The sequence below is a fragment of the Homalodisca vitripennis genome, chromosome 5, assembly GCF_021130785.1.
Source record: "Homalodisca vitripennis isolate AUS2020 chromosome 5, UT_GWSS_2.1, whole genome shotgun sequence".
In the NCBI taxonomy this organism is placed as follows: Eukaryota; Metazoa; Arthropoda; class Insecta; order Hemiptera; family Cicadellidae; genus Homalodisca; species Homalodisca vitripennis.
This window is the reverse complement of record NC_060211.1, coordinates 94,946,092-94,964,309: the sequence shown is the minus strand read 5'-3', so window position 1 is coordinate 94,964,309 and position 18,218 is coordinate 94,946,092. Positions and strand designations below refer to the sequence as shown.

Here is an 18,218-nt window from a genome sequence, read left to right as displayed (position 1 = left end):
AAAAACCATGATATCTTGTAAACTATGCTTGCCTGTTTCAACCCTTCTTCAGTATGCCTAAGAAAATTTAGGGATCTTGAGCGTTTGCTCTGTAATGCCGAGCTTTCAAATATGACATGCTCAGCTGTTTCATCAGCATCGCTACATTTCCTGCACAATGTTTCCTGAAACGGAATATTCTGTTCAGGTGGCTTAGAAATAATCAACGACCTGATATAAAACCAGCAATCTTACAGTTGGAGGAATTAAGCTGTGCTCGTGGAGCCCAATTAATACAGGGTGGCGCAAAAAGAACGCATGGATTTGAGTAACGTAGTACTAGTGGAGGGGAGTGGTCAATGACCGCCGAGCGACGCCATTTTGTTGGTTGGAGCGTCCAGTTTTAGTAGCAATGGAGCGGTGGAACGTGCAGCATCGCGTGTTCGCTGTTGAACACTGTTTCAAATCAAATGAATCTGTCATCACTGTTCAACGAAAATTTCGTTTACAGTTTAATGTCGCGCATAATGGTTCGGTACCTGATCGCAACTCGATACTTCGTTGGTTTAACTCGTTTCGTACAACAGGATCAGTGTTGAAGAGTAAATTGACTGGTCGCCCTCGTACGGCGCGAACTTCGCAAAATGTTGAACGTGTTAGAGCCACAGTTATGCAAACACCGCTCGACTAGACGGCGTGCTCCGACCTTGGGGATATTACGTCGATCGCTACAGCGCATCCTGACATGTGAGTTACAATTCCACCCTTACAAGATAATGATTGTTCAAAAGCTCCATGAACGTGACTTTCACGAACGAAGAGTTTTTTGCGAGAGAATGCTTGATGTCGTTGGATACCTATGACAATAATGTTTTAATGCAAGTAAACAAGCAGAATTGCCGCTACTGGGCAGCTCACAACCCACAGTAAATGCATAAAAAACCACTGCATTGTCCTAAAGTTACAGTATGGTGTGGGGTCTCTAAAATTGGCATCGTTGGATCTTACTTTTTTGAAGAGCGTGATAAAACTGTCACTTTTAACTCTGAACGTTTCGTGACAATGCTACGCACGTTTTTGCAGCCAAATCTTGAAGCTTTGGGGGTCGATATGGAACAAACATGGTTTCAACATGATGGAGCCACAGCCCACACGAGTAATCAATCTATGGCTGTCGTTCGAGGAATGTTTCCTGGTCACGTGATTTCGCGTTTCGATGATCTCCATTGGCCTGCACGTTCGCCAGATCTGACGCCGTGCGACTTCTTTTTATGGGGATACCTGAAATTTAAAGTTTACCGTCGTAAACCTCGGTCACTTGGAGAATTGAAGGCTGCAATGAATGAAGAAATTGCCGCTGTATCACAGGACACTTTGAACAAAGTTATGGAAAACTTTGAAGAGAGACTTCTAATGTGTACTCATGCAAGAGGACGCCATCTTTCCGATGTTATTTTTAAAAAATTAGTTAAGTGTTTTATAATATTGTTAACACCCGACTCTCAAATTGGGTTGATTGATAATTGTTTGTTGTAATTAAAATTTTGGTGTGATTAAAATTAACTAACTTATTGACTTTCCATGCGTTCTTTTTGTACTACCCTTTCAACAAATAAACGCCATCTGTGTGGCGGGTTGCGTTTACGTGCTAGCCGCTGAGATTAAGGCGCAATAATCTTTTTAACATCAGTCTATACTCTCGATTTCGATATGCCGATTAGTATTGACAAATACGTTATTTTCAAAAACACGTTAAACAACATATAAGAATCGTAAAACAACGTTAGGTCCTATTATTGCTATTTCGTATTGTCTTATTATTTAATTTACAATAACTCCAATAATATTTAGTTAATTAAAATGCTAGAATAAATATAATTTTCTAATAACAAATGTTACTTACAATGATTGTTTTTTCATTGGAGTTCTTCAATACCACTCAAATTGTCCTCCTCTTCTGGGTCACTGTCACTGCTGTCTGTATCCGAACCAAGTGAGAATGAGGGATTCTATAATATTGTCAATATGGGGTTCTGTGGCTGCATAGTCCTTTTCGATTTTCTCTACGTGCTTGCACTTTACTGACCATTCTTCTGCGCCCATATTTGGTGTCTTGTCTTCGCATAGATCTTTAGCTTGAGACATAGTAATATATGTATTTCTTATAGCCACATCACTTTTGACTTCGGCCCAAATTAACTCTATGGGAGTAAGGTTTGGGTGGTAGGGCGGAAGCCGTAAGATGTCATGACTTTCTAGTTGAATAGTTACAAGGCTTACCGGACATGCATTGGTTTATATAGATGCACAAGTTTGCAGAGTTCAGGTAAAGAAAAACATATCGTCGCAGAATGGCATTCCGTTTTTTGAAAGCCGCACCTTCATATCTTGCTTCCTACTTTTTGAAGTAGGAGCTTTTTCAATTTATATGTTAAGGTAGGGCGCGTTATCGACTACGAGTACTGAATTTGGTTCCAAATTCGGTAACACTTTTTGCTTTATCCACTTCATAAATATGTCTCCATTCACGTTGTCATGGTAGTCTCAACTATGGTTGCTTGCTTTCCAACCGGTAAAAGCATTGGGCACGAAACCTTTCTCTTCACCCGCATAGATAATTATTAGTCTATCGCCCTTGGAAATCGGCACGTGTAACCCTTCATTTGAGCCATCCGACCAAGTTTGGTTAGATACGTGAGACGATAGTATATAAGATTCATCTAAACAAATTATTGGGCGTCCTTGCTCCCTACAATTTTTCAACGCTCTCAAGTATGTTATCCTTTTCTCTCGGATTTCTGACTTTTCAATTAATAATTTCCTATTGTTTACTGTCCTTCTCCAAGTAAATCCCAGGTCCTTTAATACCCACCTCAAACTTTCCTCACAACTCTGGAAATTTATTTTGTGTACCTTAGCGCTTCCCTCAATAGTTTTGCAGTCGGTATTCGATGTTCTTCAATATGGAAATTGTACACTAGTCTTCCCACTACACATTTATCGAAGTCATCCAAATGAATAACTGTTCTACGTCGTTAACGGTTTTTGTTTGGCGTAGTAAAACTTGACTCACACAGGTTACTAACCTTTAACTTATTAAGCTCGCTGTTTATTCGAGTCACAACTTGCTCTGACTCTCCAGTTGCTGCAGCAGTTCTTTGAAGAGCCTTAGTTCTGCCTCTTCCTTCATAAATGTATAAACATTACTCACAATTTTGCGAGCCTGACTATGAATAGTTCTACCTTTGACGTTTGACTTTAACTCAACAGACATTATCGGTAAAAGCGTAGTACAATCTACCACCAAACTCAGCACTGTCACAAAACAGTCTGATTTCAGCGAGAGTGATGAGTTATTTGGGTCAATACAATTCCTGAAAGAAGGGTTTTACCAATGAGTCACAGGAAATGTTTTCGGGACGGAGCGCATAACGGTACTCCGCCACCCCTCCCGCCTATCACCACACTCAAGATCACGCGCGCAGCTAAAGTCCTCGAGCTGTACGGATCTCCGTTTTACTCATTCTTAAGGGCATTTGCAGCAAAGCCCTTCAGTCTTCGGCATGTCCGTGTGTATATATATATATATATATATATATATATATATATATATATAATAAATAATTTTTATATTGCTTATTGTACTTGAATTTAATACAATACATAAGAATGCATAATTTGTAGATAATACTAATTGCAGGGACGGATTTATAAATGTTTTGCCCCTAGGCACTCTTCTGACTCCCGCCCCTTGAAACATGCCCCATGTGTCACAGTCATTATTTAAATAAAAAAATAAATCCAACGAGTTCATAAACGGGTGTTCATAAAAACGCCGTTTTACTTTATTTATATTTTAATTACATTTATAAAGGTGTATACTTTTACAAAATTAAAAATGTATTCTTATAATACTTTAATACAAATTAACAAAAACAAACCAACGTATCAATGATTCTTTCTTAAGGCAGTCTTTCTTACTTGGTTTCTTTGCATTGGTTTCCTCGGACTTTTAATCACTGCGAACTCCTCTATTAAGTCTTTAACTTTTATTTTATCGCCGTTCAAATGTTCCGCCTCGATGTGTAGAAGAGCCAACGAGTTCAGTTTTCTTCATCCATTCTGGATCTAAGGCAAGATTTTACTCTTTTTAATACAGAAAATTAACGCTCTACCGATAGCTGGGCACAAATACACACGAAGAGTTATATTATATGTATATTGATAAATGTCAGTTGGAGATTTTGTTCTCTTATGAGCTTTATCATCGATAAAGGATTATACGCCAACACGTCACCTGATGGAATGTTCAACGAAATGGAGATAACAATTTCAAATATAAAAAATGTGTGAGTTTGTTGTTTCTCTTCCAGGCACGAATGCACAAGCTGAAAGAGCAATTTCCTTAATTAACAAGTTTTGGCTTTCAGAAAATATTTCGATGTCCGATGTCTGTCAAGGCTCTATTAATTATTCAAATGAACATTTGGGAATCGTGCATTAAAATGTTTGAGAAAATAAAGAAAATGCACTGATAAACAAGTTGTCTTCTTCCAACAAGTACAAATAAAAGGTACCTTACATAATTGTTCATATTTTTAAGGAATATTTTTTAATTGGTTTTTATTTGAATTTATTGAGTACTTGAATGACTGTTATATTATTTTGGGTATTTAAACCATTTGGAGACCAGCGGCAATGTCATGTGTCTGTATACCGGCTCGTCATCTAAACTTACATTTCCACTTCATCTTCAGTTGGCTAATTTCGTTGTACAATTTAACATCAAATAAACATTTCCTGGATGTCATGTCACAAAATATGGTCATCGTAGGTATAAGCAGTGCGGGCGGACTGCAGAGCCCCGAACGGCGACGAGCCAAGCGAGCACCGTGCTTGCTGGCAGCGACCGATCGGGGGGGGGGATACGCGCTTTCTGTGTCATTTTATACACTTTAAAAAATATTACGATTTCTGTTAAATTTATTATGACATTTAGGGGAGGGGACAAAACTGACTTTTCAAATATTGAGAAGGGGACGCGTCCCCCATATCCCATATGGCGGTGACGCCCGTGGTTTCATTTAAGTAAAAATAAGCACAATTTGGCTGTCTTTTCAGATATAAATTAGACTTTTGAACTGAGACTGTGAAGGTTTCGGTCAAAGATAGTATATTTAAGTCAAGGGTGAGATATCAAATAGTTTCTGGGAAAGGTTTTCTTCGGAATTTCAAAAGAATTTTTGTTGTGCATGGTATTTTGGATAGTCTGGGGTCCCAGACCATGACAGAGTTGTAGAGGATAGTTTTTGGCTAGATAGTGTCTTATCACCTCACTCTTTATCAGTTTTTAACATTATATTAATTTTGTATTTAATATTAACAATGTGTTTAAAATTCCAGGTTATAGTTAGAACAATATAAACAAAAATCTAAACATTTACAAAAATATAATTCTCTTCTTTTTTCATAAATAATTTACCTCTGTCTCTTGGAATAAAAACAGCACCAAGTTTACTATTATTTAGGTCCAATTACGTTATAGTTAGGTCTGATGGGTATTTACAGTTTGCATGAAGTTCACGAGACTATTTGAATATGAGTTTAACCTTTACTTGTCGATAAAGCGTTTTTAATTATTATTAGTTATTTGTATTTTATTCATGCAAAAAAATAAAAAAAATTGATATATACAAAAACGTAATGTAGATTGCCTAAAATAACAAAGTTTAAACAATACGACCTAGGGGAATGTTGGACGACCCTCCCTAGTTACCATAACTACCCGAACTTCACTGACCTCTCCAAGCAAATATTCAAGAAGTTAGTCTTCCTCACCTGCCCTACTGCACAAAAGCTCGCTGTGAGCTAGGAGCACTATCTGTCTTGCAACCATTGGGATTTTCCCAGACTACATTCCCCCAGATTAACATCCCCATTGACCTATCTGGAGTCTGAAGTAAAGAGTCACAGTAAACAAACAGAACACTTAATTAGTAAATAAATAAACAAACTACAAACACTCATTGGTGTCAAAACTCAGTTATGTGAATAAGTCACATCAAAGAGTGTAATCGCGCAATCAAGCAATAATTTTAATATCCATATTTAAATCCCAACAACACTAATTTATAAGTAGTGAAATGTTATCACTTAATAAAACACTGTCAAACGGTGACAACGATTAACATTTATATTACATTTTGGTGCATGTCAAAACTTAATTATTAGATATCGTAGCTGCATGAATACAAATAGTAACTAAAACATGTGCCTTAAGTACCACTTTATAGACAGTTTTTGCAAGATATAGTGACAGGCTAGCTGAGTATAGTTACATTTTACAATAATGCACTTTTGTTTTTTAATCTGCTTCTACTTCCTTTTATTGTTATTGGAAACATGAACATGTTTTATAGATAGTTAAATATGTATTTATCATAACGAACTCTGCTGAAATGGAATTATGAAGCAAGCAAAAATAAACGAATGTGTAGATGCTCATGTTTACATATAATTATAATGATGATATTATTTATAATACACAATATTCATTATACACATAAATGTCAAATAATACATATATTTATGTTCACTGGACTTGTTAATAATGGTTTTTACTTTCATTTTTTTTCAATCAATACTGTCTATTATAAATATATATTACAATTTTGATATTATTGTACCAGTAGGACTGCAGTTCGAACAAACAATTATCAATATGATTATTCGTGGGTGGGAAGGTATTACAGTGTACTTCATAGTTAAGAACTGAAAAAAATTCTAAAAATTCATATTAATGAGTGCATCAACAAGTTTAGTTTGTGTAACTATCTTGCCAGTAGTACTGGAGGGCAGCGGAGGCATACATCACTGCTGTTCCAATCAGCTGAAACATTTCCAATAAGGTCATATTACAATAAATCAAGTGGCTTTAATTAACCATAGCAAAATCTTACAGGCAATCCAAATGTAATTCCATTGTTATCCATACTAAATGTTTCGAAGACATATTATCTAAGATATATTTAAATAATTAACTGCAGAAATTGTAAAAGATATCCACAAAATTTAATACAAAATGTAATCATCAGAAGAATTATCAGAAAAGGATGCACTAACACGAACTTGAAAACAATGATGGAAAAAATAAAGGTAGTCTGAAGGAAGATATCCCCATTGGTATACATCAGTACCACTCCCAAGTTGGGATGTAACTTATTGGCTTTGAGACAAAGGTAATCTTTATAAAGGCCAAACCATATCATTGTAACCCGTTGTAGATTAGATAATACTATGTTGTAGGAATACGCCAAAAACATGTCGTGTAACAGGCTTTGCTAGGTTAAAAATTTCAAGTCTGTAGTTAAATTTAATATTGATAATTAGAAATTTACATGTAGATAATCATACAGCAAAAACATTGTTTACATCCCCCTTTCCAGGAAACAAAAAAGAAACTGTGTCAGCCTACTGAGTGTTACACTTCAGCGTTGTATACAATTATTTTTGGAGTTCCGTAAGTGTGCGTATGTTTAAAAAATTAAGCAAGAATACAATATTTTAAAAGTAATGCCATACTTTAATGTGGCAAGTATTGTCACTAATCAATAGGAGATTCCTTGAATGAAGATTGTGGAAAACATGATATTGTATTTAACCATGGCAAGAATTTGGTACTACATTATAAAACATAACTTTTTGGCGGGCTATGGATGTATTTTTTGCACAGGGATGTAAAACTTTGTATTGCGTCACGCGTGCTTTCAAAGTAGAATGACAGCTTTTCTGAAACGTAAACAGACTGTTATATAAACATCTGATCTGAACTAAAAAAGTTGATGTTAATAAAAAAATCTAGCTGTGCTGTTTCAGTGTTGTGTCCTTTATTTTAATTTAAAAAAGTAGTTTTTTTAAACCCAATTAGTGGTTAAAACTATATAAAACAGTTCTTAAAACATTTTTGTTCATAATTTACATAAAAATGTTTAGATTTTTTTTCGTAATCTTTTTTTCCAGTACTTTTCCTACAACTAACCTTACCCGTTAACTTTAATTGTTTTCAGTGTTTGTTTTACTATTAGTAGTTTTTCAAGTGAGAAGGTAATGGACAACTTAAAATTTGCCCCTTCAAACAAACAACTCAAACTGTTTTGGATTTTGATACCAATAACTAATGATCACAATTATTGTTCTAATAAGCAAACAATGAACATCATTTCAGGAAAAACTATTTCTAATGTCGATGGTCAATAATCAAAACGAGTGGCAAATCGAAACAACTAAGAAACAAAAGACATTTGTCAACAGCCAACGTTTCAGATGTTAAGAAACCTTGTAGACCTACAGAGCACGTTGCAAAAACTGCTAGACCTATTGAATTGCACAACAGATTTGAAATGCTGAGTAACGCCAACCTAGGCTCTGAAGAAGAAACGATGAATGACGACAAATGTAGGACGAAGGTGAGGCCTCCACCTATTTTTGTCCCCAACATTGTCAACATAAGTAAAATGATGGTAAACATTGAACAAGTAATTAAAAAAGAGTCATATTCATTTAAATGCATAGCTAGAGATAAAGTAAAAATTAACACTGATACTATTGAAGCCTACCGCGCATTAGTCAAACATTTAACTAACATGAAAGTAAACTTCCATACATACCAAATAAAGGGTGACAGAGCTTATAGAGTAGTGCTTAAGAATATGCACTTCTCTACGGAACCCCAGGAAATTAAAACAGCTATAGAAGCTTATAACCACAAAGTTAGGAATGTGTCGAACCTTAGAAGTAGCAAATCTAAAGATCCACTGTAAATTTCTTTTGTAGACTTAGAGCCAGCATCAAACAACAAAGACATTTTTAAAATTGAATTCCTACTAAATGCCAAAATTGTACTTGAGCCCCCTTACAAACGTAATGATGTGGTGCAGTGCAAAAAGTGTCAAAGATATGGGCACACAAAGGCTTACTGCTGGTACCAAAACCGCTGTGTAAAATGCGGCTCAGATCATGATACTAGCAGCTGTAATAAATCTGTAAATGTTCCTCCCAAATGTGTATTATGTGTGTGGTGGAGCACCCAGCCAACTATAAAGGTTCTCTATTACAAAGATATTAAGAAAAAGGCTTTTCCACCTCTAAGACCAGCGTTAAAAAAAGATCCTCCTCCAGTGCAAGATCGAGAAGTAGATAGACCTATATCTGTTCGTACTCAAAATTCAACAGGTAATCAGTCTCAACCAGTATCACCAACCTTATCTTATGCTAGAGTGGCATCAGGTCAATCAAATGTAGAAGCAAATCACAATCTGAATCAAATAATTGATGGATTTTTAAATAAGTTCGAAATGATGATGTCTCAACAAGCCCAGCAAATAGGTACATTGATTAACCTATTGACAACTGTCATATCAAAACTAAAATGAATAGATTTTATAGGATTGGACTCTGGAATGCCAATGGCTTGGCCCGACATGGCCAAGATATTCAACTTTTTTATTTCAATACACAAAATAGATATTATGTTAATTTCTGAGACCCCACTTTACAAACTTAAATTTTTTCAAAATCCCAAATTTTACTTTTTATTCTACAAACCACCCTGACAATACGGCGCATGGAGGTAGCGCTGTGCTAATCAGAAAACAAATAAAACATTATGAATTACCTAGATTTCAAGAAGATCATATTCAAGCTACAAGCATAGTGGTTGAGGACTGGATGGGAACCACTTACATTTTCTGGTGTTTACTGTCCCCCGAGGCACAATATTACCAAACTTCAATTCAACGAATTTTTCGAAACTTTAGGGCCTCGTTTTGTAGCAGGTGGTGACTTTAATGCCAAACATGTCATGTGGGGTTCAAGGTTGATTAACCCTAGAGGTAGAAATTTTGTTAAATTGCATGAATGACAATCACTTGAGTTACGTATCTACAGGGGAACCAACCTATTGGCCTTCAGATCCCAACAAAAAATTCCAGATCTTCTTGGATTTCTTTGTTACGGGAGGTATTTCTCCTAAACTATATGGAGGCTGTTTCATCTCTGTGATTTGTCGTCCGATCACTCTCGGTCATCCTATCAATAAGTTCATCATTTGTATTGAAAGAAAAGGCACCGTCCTTATCGAATAAAGGCACAAACTGGGTGAAGTTTCGTGAAACGTTAAATGACAGTTTAAGTCTTAATATATCACTTAAAACAAGAGAGGAATAGACAACGCTGTGGAAATTTTTAATTATACTGTTCAGAAATCTGCTTGGAGTGCAACGCCTGAACTTAATAATACAACGTGTGGCAATATCAATTACCCAATATATATTAAGCAGCACATTGCTCAAAAACGTCGCTTACGAAGAATATGGCAAAATTCTAGAAATGTAAGAGATAAAACAATGTTTAACAGAGCATCAAGACAGTTAAAGATTTTGCTTAAAAACTTAAAAAACATATGGTTTCAAGAATTCACTTCAAATCTCTCCCCAACTGAAGCAACAGACTATTCTTTATGAAAGTAACAAAAAGCACAAAGAAAACCGCAAGTGCCCATTTCCTCCAATATCTAAACCAGATGGGTTCTTGGGCGAAAAGTAACAGAGAGAAACTGATTTGTTTGCTGCATATTTTAGTAATGTTTTCAAACCATACCCTGTAGATAACAACTTTGATAATAGACATGGTTGTAAGGGAGTTTCTTGATTCACCTAACCAACTCTCACTACCTATTGGCTCCTTTAAACCATCTGAAATATATGATGAGATTAAAAATCTTAATCCCAAAAAGGCCCCTGGTTATGAGTTAATAACAGGTAAGATACTACAAGAGCTTCCTAGGAAAGCCATACTCTTTCTTACCTTCGTATTTAATGCTATTTTGAGGCTTGAATACTTCCCATCACAATGGAAGGTGGCTCAAGTTTATTGTTGTTCCTAAGCCAGGAAAACCTCAAAACGAAGTAATGTCGTACAGGCCAATCAGTCTACTACCTATACCTTCTAAATTATTCGAAAAGTTATTTTTAAAACGACTTCAGGTTTTTATAACTGAATGCAATTTAATTCCCAATCATCAGTTTGGTTTCAGAGAGCACCACTCCACTATCGAACAAGTCCATAGAGTAGCTAATATAATAAGGCAAGATTTGGAATCAAGAAAATTTTGTTCTGCAGCAATTTCTCGATGTGAGTCAAGCCTTTGACAAAGTGTGGCATGAAGGGCTTCTATTTAAAATAAAAAGTCATCTACCTCACACTGTTTACAACATTATAAAATCTTATTTAGAACGAAAGGTATTTTCAAATCAAGTTTGATGATTGTCTTTCAGATCTGAAAGAAATAAACTCTGGTGTACCTCAAGGGAAGTGTATTAGGACCAGTGCTGTACTTAATTTTCACTGCAGACATTCCAACTAATCAAAATTCTTTGACAGCAACATTCGCCGATGACACTGCCGTACTGGCATCCCACTCCAACCATGTTGTAGCGTCACAAATTCTACAAACTAACTTAAATTCTATCACAGTTTTGGCTTAAAACTTGGAGAATTAAAGTGAATGAAACTAAATCTGTTTCACGTCACATTTACTTGAAACATGACACCTGTCCACCAGTATTTTTAAACAACATTCAAATTCCTCAAAGAAATGAAGCTAAGTATCTGGGTGTACATCTCGATAGGAAGCTGACTTGGAAACCACACATATGGAACAAAAGGCTCCAATTAAATTCCAAAATTCTCAAAACTAAATTGGCTTTTTGGGAACAAATCCCATTTATCAATAGAAAGCAAACTGTTGTTGTACAAGACTGTTCTAAAAGCCCATCTGGACGTACGGAATTCAACTGTGGGGAGTTGCTTCTACATCAAATATTGAAATTATACAGCGTTTCCAATCTAAAGTTCTCCGAAAGATATTACAGGCCCCATGGTATGTTCGTAATGAAGTCATTCACAGAGACACGAATATCCCTTTTGTTACTGAAGAAATTCCAAAGTTCTGCATCAAGTATCAAAACAAATTAAACTCTCATCCTAACTACTTGGCTATTAATCTGCTGGACAAACAGTGACCATCAATTTCGGCTAAAAAGACATGATTTCTTAAACTTAGCTGATCGATTTTAAAGATGAACAATCTCTTAAATGTTTATGTTAATTAAGGTTAATGAACTTTGATTAACCATGTCCTTAAGATTTATCATCAAATTTACTTATTGTTTGTTGTATATAAACAGATTGTAAATAAATTAAAGTCAAAAAAAAAAAAAAAAGTAAAAAAAAAAAAAAATAAATAAAAAATCTGTTAGGAAAGATTGGAAGGGAAATATAAATCACAATAACATAAACCATGATATATGATAAGGAAGATAATGAAAAACTTCTCTAATCTAGTAGTGTTTTATAATGATTTGTTTTCTATCAGTTCAATCATATTATTATTGATGTAAATATTGTTCGAAATATCGACTGGATGTATCAATTCCTGATTCTGTAGACTTTCCTCGGTTATAGAATTTTCAGGTTAGGTTAGCTCCAATTTAAAAGCTGTCAAAATGTACAAAACAATTCATACTCTGCTATTAGTAGCTATATTGTCTTTAATACACTAAAAAACTTGAAATCGTTGCAAAAAGACTAAAAGACATACGTAGTAAAATATTGGTTTGAATAAATCTACGAACTACTAATTTATGTAATCAAATCCAACGTAAAATTGTATCCAACTTGCTGCATAATTTAATGGCAGTGTTTAAAGCTGATCAGATCCTAAATTGAATTTCAACATGGTTAATATTAATTCCTATTCCAGTTTACTACTAGTTTCCTCCTGATAAGATTTAAAACAGGATTAAAAATAAATTGATTAGATCTTTTCTTGCTAACAAAGCCTTAGTGAAATTTAATCATGGAAGAAAATTAGTCTTTCTACCGATTATAATTATATCCTTTACTCAATTACCTTAGGCCTTACCTTACCTTCACATAAAAAGTAAATTAAATAAAAACTGATTTTAATGCGCTTTGCTGAAGAAACTTAATTAAATTTAACAATGTCATATTATAAACACATAAGAACAACGAGATACAGAACAACAGTAGATGCTGTGTTTGCAAGATATTTAGCAAGATTTTATTCCAGAATTTTTATTTCTTATTTCAGTTATTGTAAACCCATAATTTTTTAGAGTATAATGGGAATAAAAATAGAGTAATTATTAAAAAAAAAACAAGATTGTAGCGAAAATTATAATCACCAAGTTATAGAAATTAATATAAACGATAATAATGAAAAGTTATAAATGTTTATTACTTTCATATTTAGAAGTCACTGATGATTGTAATATGTAAAATGTAAAACATATTAAAAAAATAATTACAAAATTGATAAGAAAGATAAAACTTTTTATATTAAAGAATTGAGTGTCTTATATTATTTTAAATATAAAAAATAAAAATTTAATAATGAGCAAACATACTTTTTCAAGATATATATTCACAGCGTGTTATAAGAAGTAGTCATTTCTGTTGGTCAGTCTCACGATTTCTTTTCCATTATTTTGTATTGGTAATTTCCACTTTTACTTTGGACTAGAAATCTCAGTAAACTATAAGAATCAGAGCATCCTTTAAACGCCTCCAATTTGTAATGAGGAACAACACATTGATGGAACATTTTATTCCATTATTATTTTAAAATATTTGAATATAATAATAAGGATGTCTGTTAACTAATAAAGATGTGCTGAAGCCGTACCTTTGAAATAGAACTTAAAACTTCTATGACCAAAAGTAAAGGAGAAATTTTATATAGTTTAGCTTTGTTTTTGAGTGAGAAGATTTTGTATGGCTGCACTTGCGGTCTTCTTGATTTTACTATACATAAAAACAAATTCCTAAGAGGAATACATTTTTATGAATGATTTAAGACCAATGTTAAACTTCAAACACTTTTAAGCACTAATGTTTGGTTACAAAATTACAGGAAAGTTTAATTTTAATCGTATACACACATCCAAACACTTATGAGATTTTTTCTGAATGGCCAATATTTAAAACTAATAACTATTGTACCGGTACTTCATTGTTTTACATTTAAAAATTAGGTCTACATATTTTACAAGAAAAGCTAAAAGGTGATTGGAAGCATATTAATTTATCTTTAAAGATTATCTTCCATAGTTCTAAAACCAAATATAAGGTGTAAGTGGTTGAAGTGAGTACCGTAACATTGTTCTTAGGGAGTAAACCCAAAGTGGTTCTATCTCTAATGTTAAGATGTATATTCTGAGGTTGGCACCCAATATCAAAACAAGCTACAGTGCTGTTAGAAATAACAAGTTCAGTAGCCATTGTTTCAGTCGAATGATAAAATCTCAAATCCTGTCGTAAACAAATTAGAAATAATAAATGTTGCAAAGTAGCACCAAATTAGGACAATAAAATGTGCTGTTTGAATATTTATATTACTTTGTATACAAATTTTTAAATGCAAAATTTAATTTATATTAAATAAATTGAAAATGAAGAAAAATTATGAATTACTTACTTTAAATATAAGAGGTAAATTGATTTCTGTGAATCCAGCAGCGGTAATGACAACCGGTCTTGCATCAACAACCTCACAAAACTCTGTTAACTGAAACAGGTATTTGCAGTTGATTTATTACAGAGTTATAATTAGTTTTAAGACGCTCTAACTATTAGTTTTATGTTATATATAACTCATTGCCTCAATTAAAGATTAATTATGGATTGCTGAAATCCAGTTCATGGCAAGTTGTAAAAAAGAGAAATTAATGCTTGTAATGTAAACAATTGAAATTGCCTCACTTGCTCTTTTTCTATAATCAAACCTCCATGAAACATGAGTTTAGTTATTAATTTAACAGTACGACAGTACAGGTATAAGTATGGACACTATAAAAAATATTCCTTCAGTACTGGTATTAATGATGATACAACGCTTAATTTGTTAGCTAGCACACATATATGTTATTGATAGATGGAGATTTTTAGATTGTATAGTGTTTTAGCAAGGTTGAATATTATTGAAATTGTTAAGTAATTACTTGATAACAATTGTAATATTATCACAAATTATAATAAAGGCTCTTAACATCTTGAAACATTATAGTAATAAAGCTTGAGATAAACAATTAGTTATTTACCAGACCAGACCCATTATTATATAATTGATACCAAACAATAGTTTTGACAACTTTATTCCGAAGATATTTTCAGAACATTTTAATCCTCTGCTAATAGCTATTCATATTCCTGTTATCCTTTCAAATCATTCATCACCAATAATGAACTTACAAAAAATATTTACTACGTTTAGAAAAAGACATGAAGAGATGGGATATAAGAATCAGAGTTCTTATATTTTCATAAAATGAAGCCTGCCATATTGGAATATATTGTAGAAAATGTGGCAAGATTGACACAGCAAGCAATGCAGGTTTGAAGATTTCCCCAAGAAATGACACTGTGCACTTATACAGGACATTATTTTCATTTAATATTTAATGCTCTTAGCCTCAAAAGTATAGCAGGTCAAGATAATTACATTTCTTACAGATTAATATAGACTGCTTGGGCTGAAAGTGTTATAAATATCTTACTAATCAATAGCAATATCTTACTAGCTAAGGTACACAATGTTATAAAGAAGTACACAATACATAATTAACTTGGATAAAGCTTCATTATAATATAGTGTTAAATATTGTATATTTAAAATTTTACCATAGATTCAAAGATTGGATCTCTGTTGTTGAGCTGCTGAACTTGTATACTGAGCAGATTGATACGCATTAACTTAACCTAGAAAAATAATAAACAATAACTAATGTATAAATAATAATGAATGATATTGTGGCAATTTTCTTCAACATTATACAGCGCAGTCTCTATAATCCAGCCGTGCGCTAATACGGCACGTCCAGTAATCCGGCGGTAAGTTTACATATTGATTTTCAAATTTTTTGTACTGTATCGTTCCGTTGTTTATTTCACAGCCAGATTAGGCATACTGCACTGTTTGTTTATTACGTTTTATTGTGTATTTAGTTATTTTCCAATTGTACTTTTGCGTTCTACTTATGTTAAACTATACTTTAACTGGTTTCTAATAAATTTCAATGTACATTTGTATGTTTTTCGTACGTTTGTACCCATACATCCATTAATCCGGCAATTTCGGTAATCCGACACTACCAATCCCGATATACTGCCGGATTAGCGAGATTGCACTGTATTATTATTTTATGACAGTATCAAATTATAGGTCTAAGTTTTAGATGAGACAATCGTATTAAAAATTGTTTCTGTTGTACTCTATCAGAATATCTCATTAAAATAATTTATAGTGTTACTATTTTGTGTGGTTATGGAAATGTACCATGTATAACTTAAAAAGATTAACCAAAGGATAAATGTTCAGAATAATTTGCCATGATTATTCCAATGAGATTAAAAAAAAATCCTTTTTTAAGTAAGTTGGATTTAGCCACAAATTTAATTTATTAGAAGAGTTTGGAGTGTGTTACCAGGAATTTCTTTTCTCTTTTAAAATTAACGTTTATAAGGGAATATATAAGATTTTCACTCCCATATTGAGGAGTAATACTCCAGTAAAACATCCAGAATAAAGACTGTTTGTAATAGATTTTTTTCATACACTATTTATCACTCCATCACTTAAGAGAAAAGGAATAATGATTACAGGTGATGAGAATTTTGATGATGCCCATAGAACTTGAATCCATCAGGAAAAGAAATCCTACTTTGTTCAGTACTTAATATATTTATGTAAAATGCATAGTAAAGAATAGGCTATAAAGTTAAATATACAACATTTTGAACCGATAAATATAAAATACTTACATACCTGTTTGCTGACTTGTTGGCTGCAACTACAAATCAGGAAAAATTTATGCTGAAGTGTTGCCAACAGGAAGAGTTGTATCAAAAATGACATTATCGAACTTAATTGCTGAAATTTATTCCAAGATAATCTGTAAGAATTTAGAATTAAATTTAAAATGAAATCAGTCAAAAAAATAACCAGGTCGAAGCTGAAGCAGTCATTGATCTCTTCCATAAAATCGGTCAACTTTTCGTGATGATACATCAAGATGTCGAGTTGGGTGGTGCTGGTAGCAGACGGCTGGGATTCAGCTAACTGTTGCAGTTGTAGATTTATACTTCTGTAAGCCCTTTCACCGATAAGGCACAAGGAGCAGAATAAGAAGCAGGCAGAAACTGAGGGCACCATTAGGAGTTGAATAATGAGACGTTTGACTAGAGAGAAATGGAAGTTGGAAATAAATTCTGAGTTGACAATAGCAGTTCCCAACAAGTAGAGAGTCATTGAGAAGAAAATGAACCAGCAAGGTTTTAGAGATGGGGGTGCTAGGCAGTATATTTGGGCTGCAGAGTATATACATTTCACAGTAGACTGTCTTCTTTTGAATAAAGAAACACAGACTAGAGCAAGACCTACAGAGATAAAGGGGAGCATTTCTGTAATGAAGCCATCATCGATTTCAAAATAGTTGACTGAGAGTAACCAAAGACTGAATATGGATAGAATAAGTCCAGTATAGATGAGACCAAATATATTGGTGATTGTATGAGGAGTCCAATCGTGTTGGATACCTGAAAACATAAAACATTACTCAATTAATGAGGCAATAAATAAACAAGGTAGGAGTTTGCTACAACACGTGTAGCGTAACAGGATTTACTGAGGATGCATGCAAATCACACAAGGACCTGCAAAGGGGGGGCAGCTGCCCCCTAAAAGCAAAATTATAATAAATTGTTATTAAATTTTGTTACTGAAATTTATTTAAATCTATGAAATAACTATTTTAATAATTAAAAAATACTTACAGTATTGAAAACTATGAAATTAGCCTAATTTATCATTATTTTATTGTTGATCGAAATTATCGTACAATTGTACACAATAATTTTCTGTAAGAAAACAGAAAAATAATTCTACAAATAGGATAATTATTGTTATTGTACATCTTACAACACTGATCTAGAGCAACCTAGCAACTGATAGAGAAACCTATATCAGCCAGTTAGTGGGATTCAAGAGAGGGAGAGGTCTCCATCGGGCTCTAAAAAAGTCTACAGGCTCCAGTCAATGAGAGAAAATGAAATCTTATAGAAGAGTCTTCACCCTCCTCTCAGTTCAGTGAGTTCCTTGTCTT

General features: G+C 33.5%; 1 protein-coding gene across 1 annotated transcript; it reads right to left on the bottom strand.

Annotated features, from left to right (window-relative positions):
* Positions 1-6,796: 6,796 nt before the first annotated feature.
* LOC124363557 lies at positions 6,797-17,506 on the bottom strand. Its single transcript, XM_046818810.1, has 3 exons — positions 16,883-17,506; positions 15,739-15,816; positions 6,797-6,868 (listed from the first exon to the last, which is right to left on the bottom strand). Exons 1-3 carry the CDS (start codon positions 17,363-17,365, stop codon positions 6,797-6,799), a joined length of 633 nt encoding a protein of 210 aa, XP_046674766.1. The 5' UTR covers positions 17,366-17,506.
* Positions 17,507-18,218: the final 712 nt, after the last annotated feature.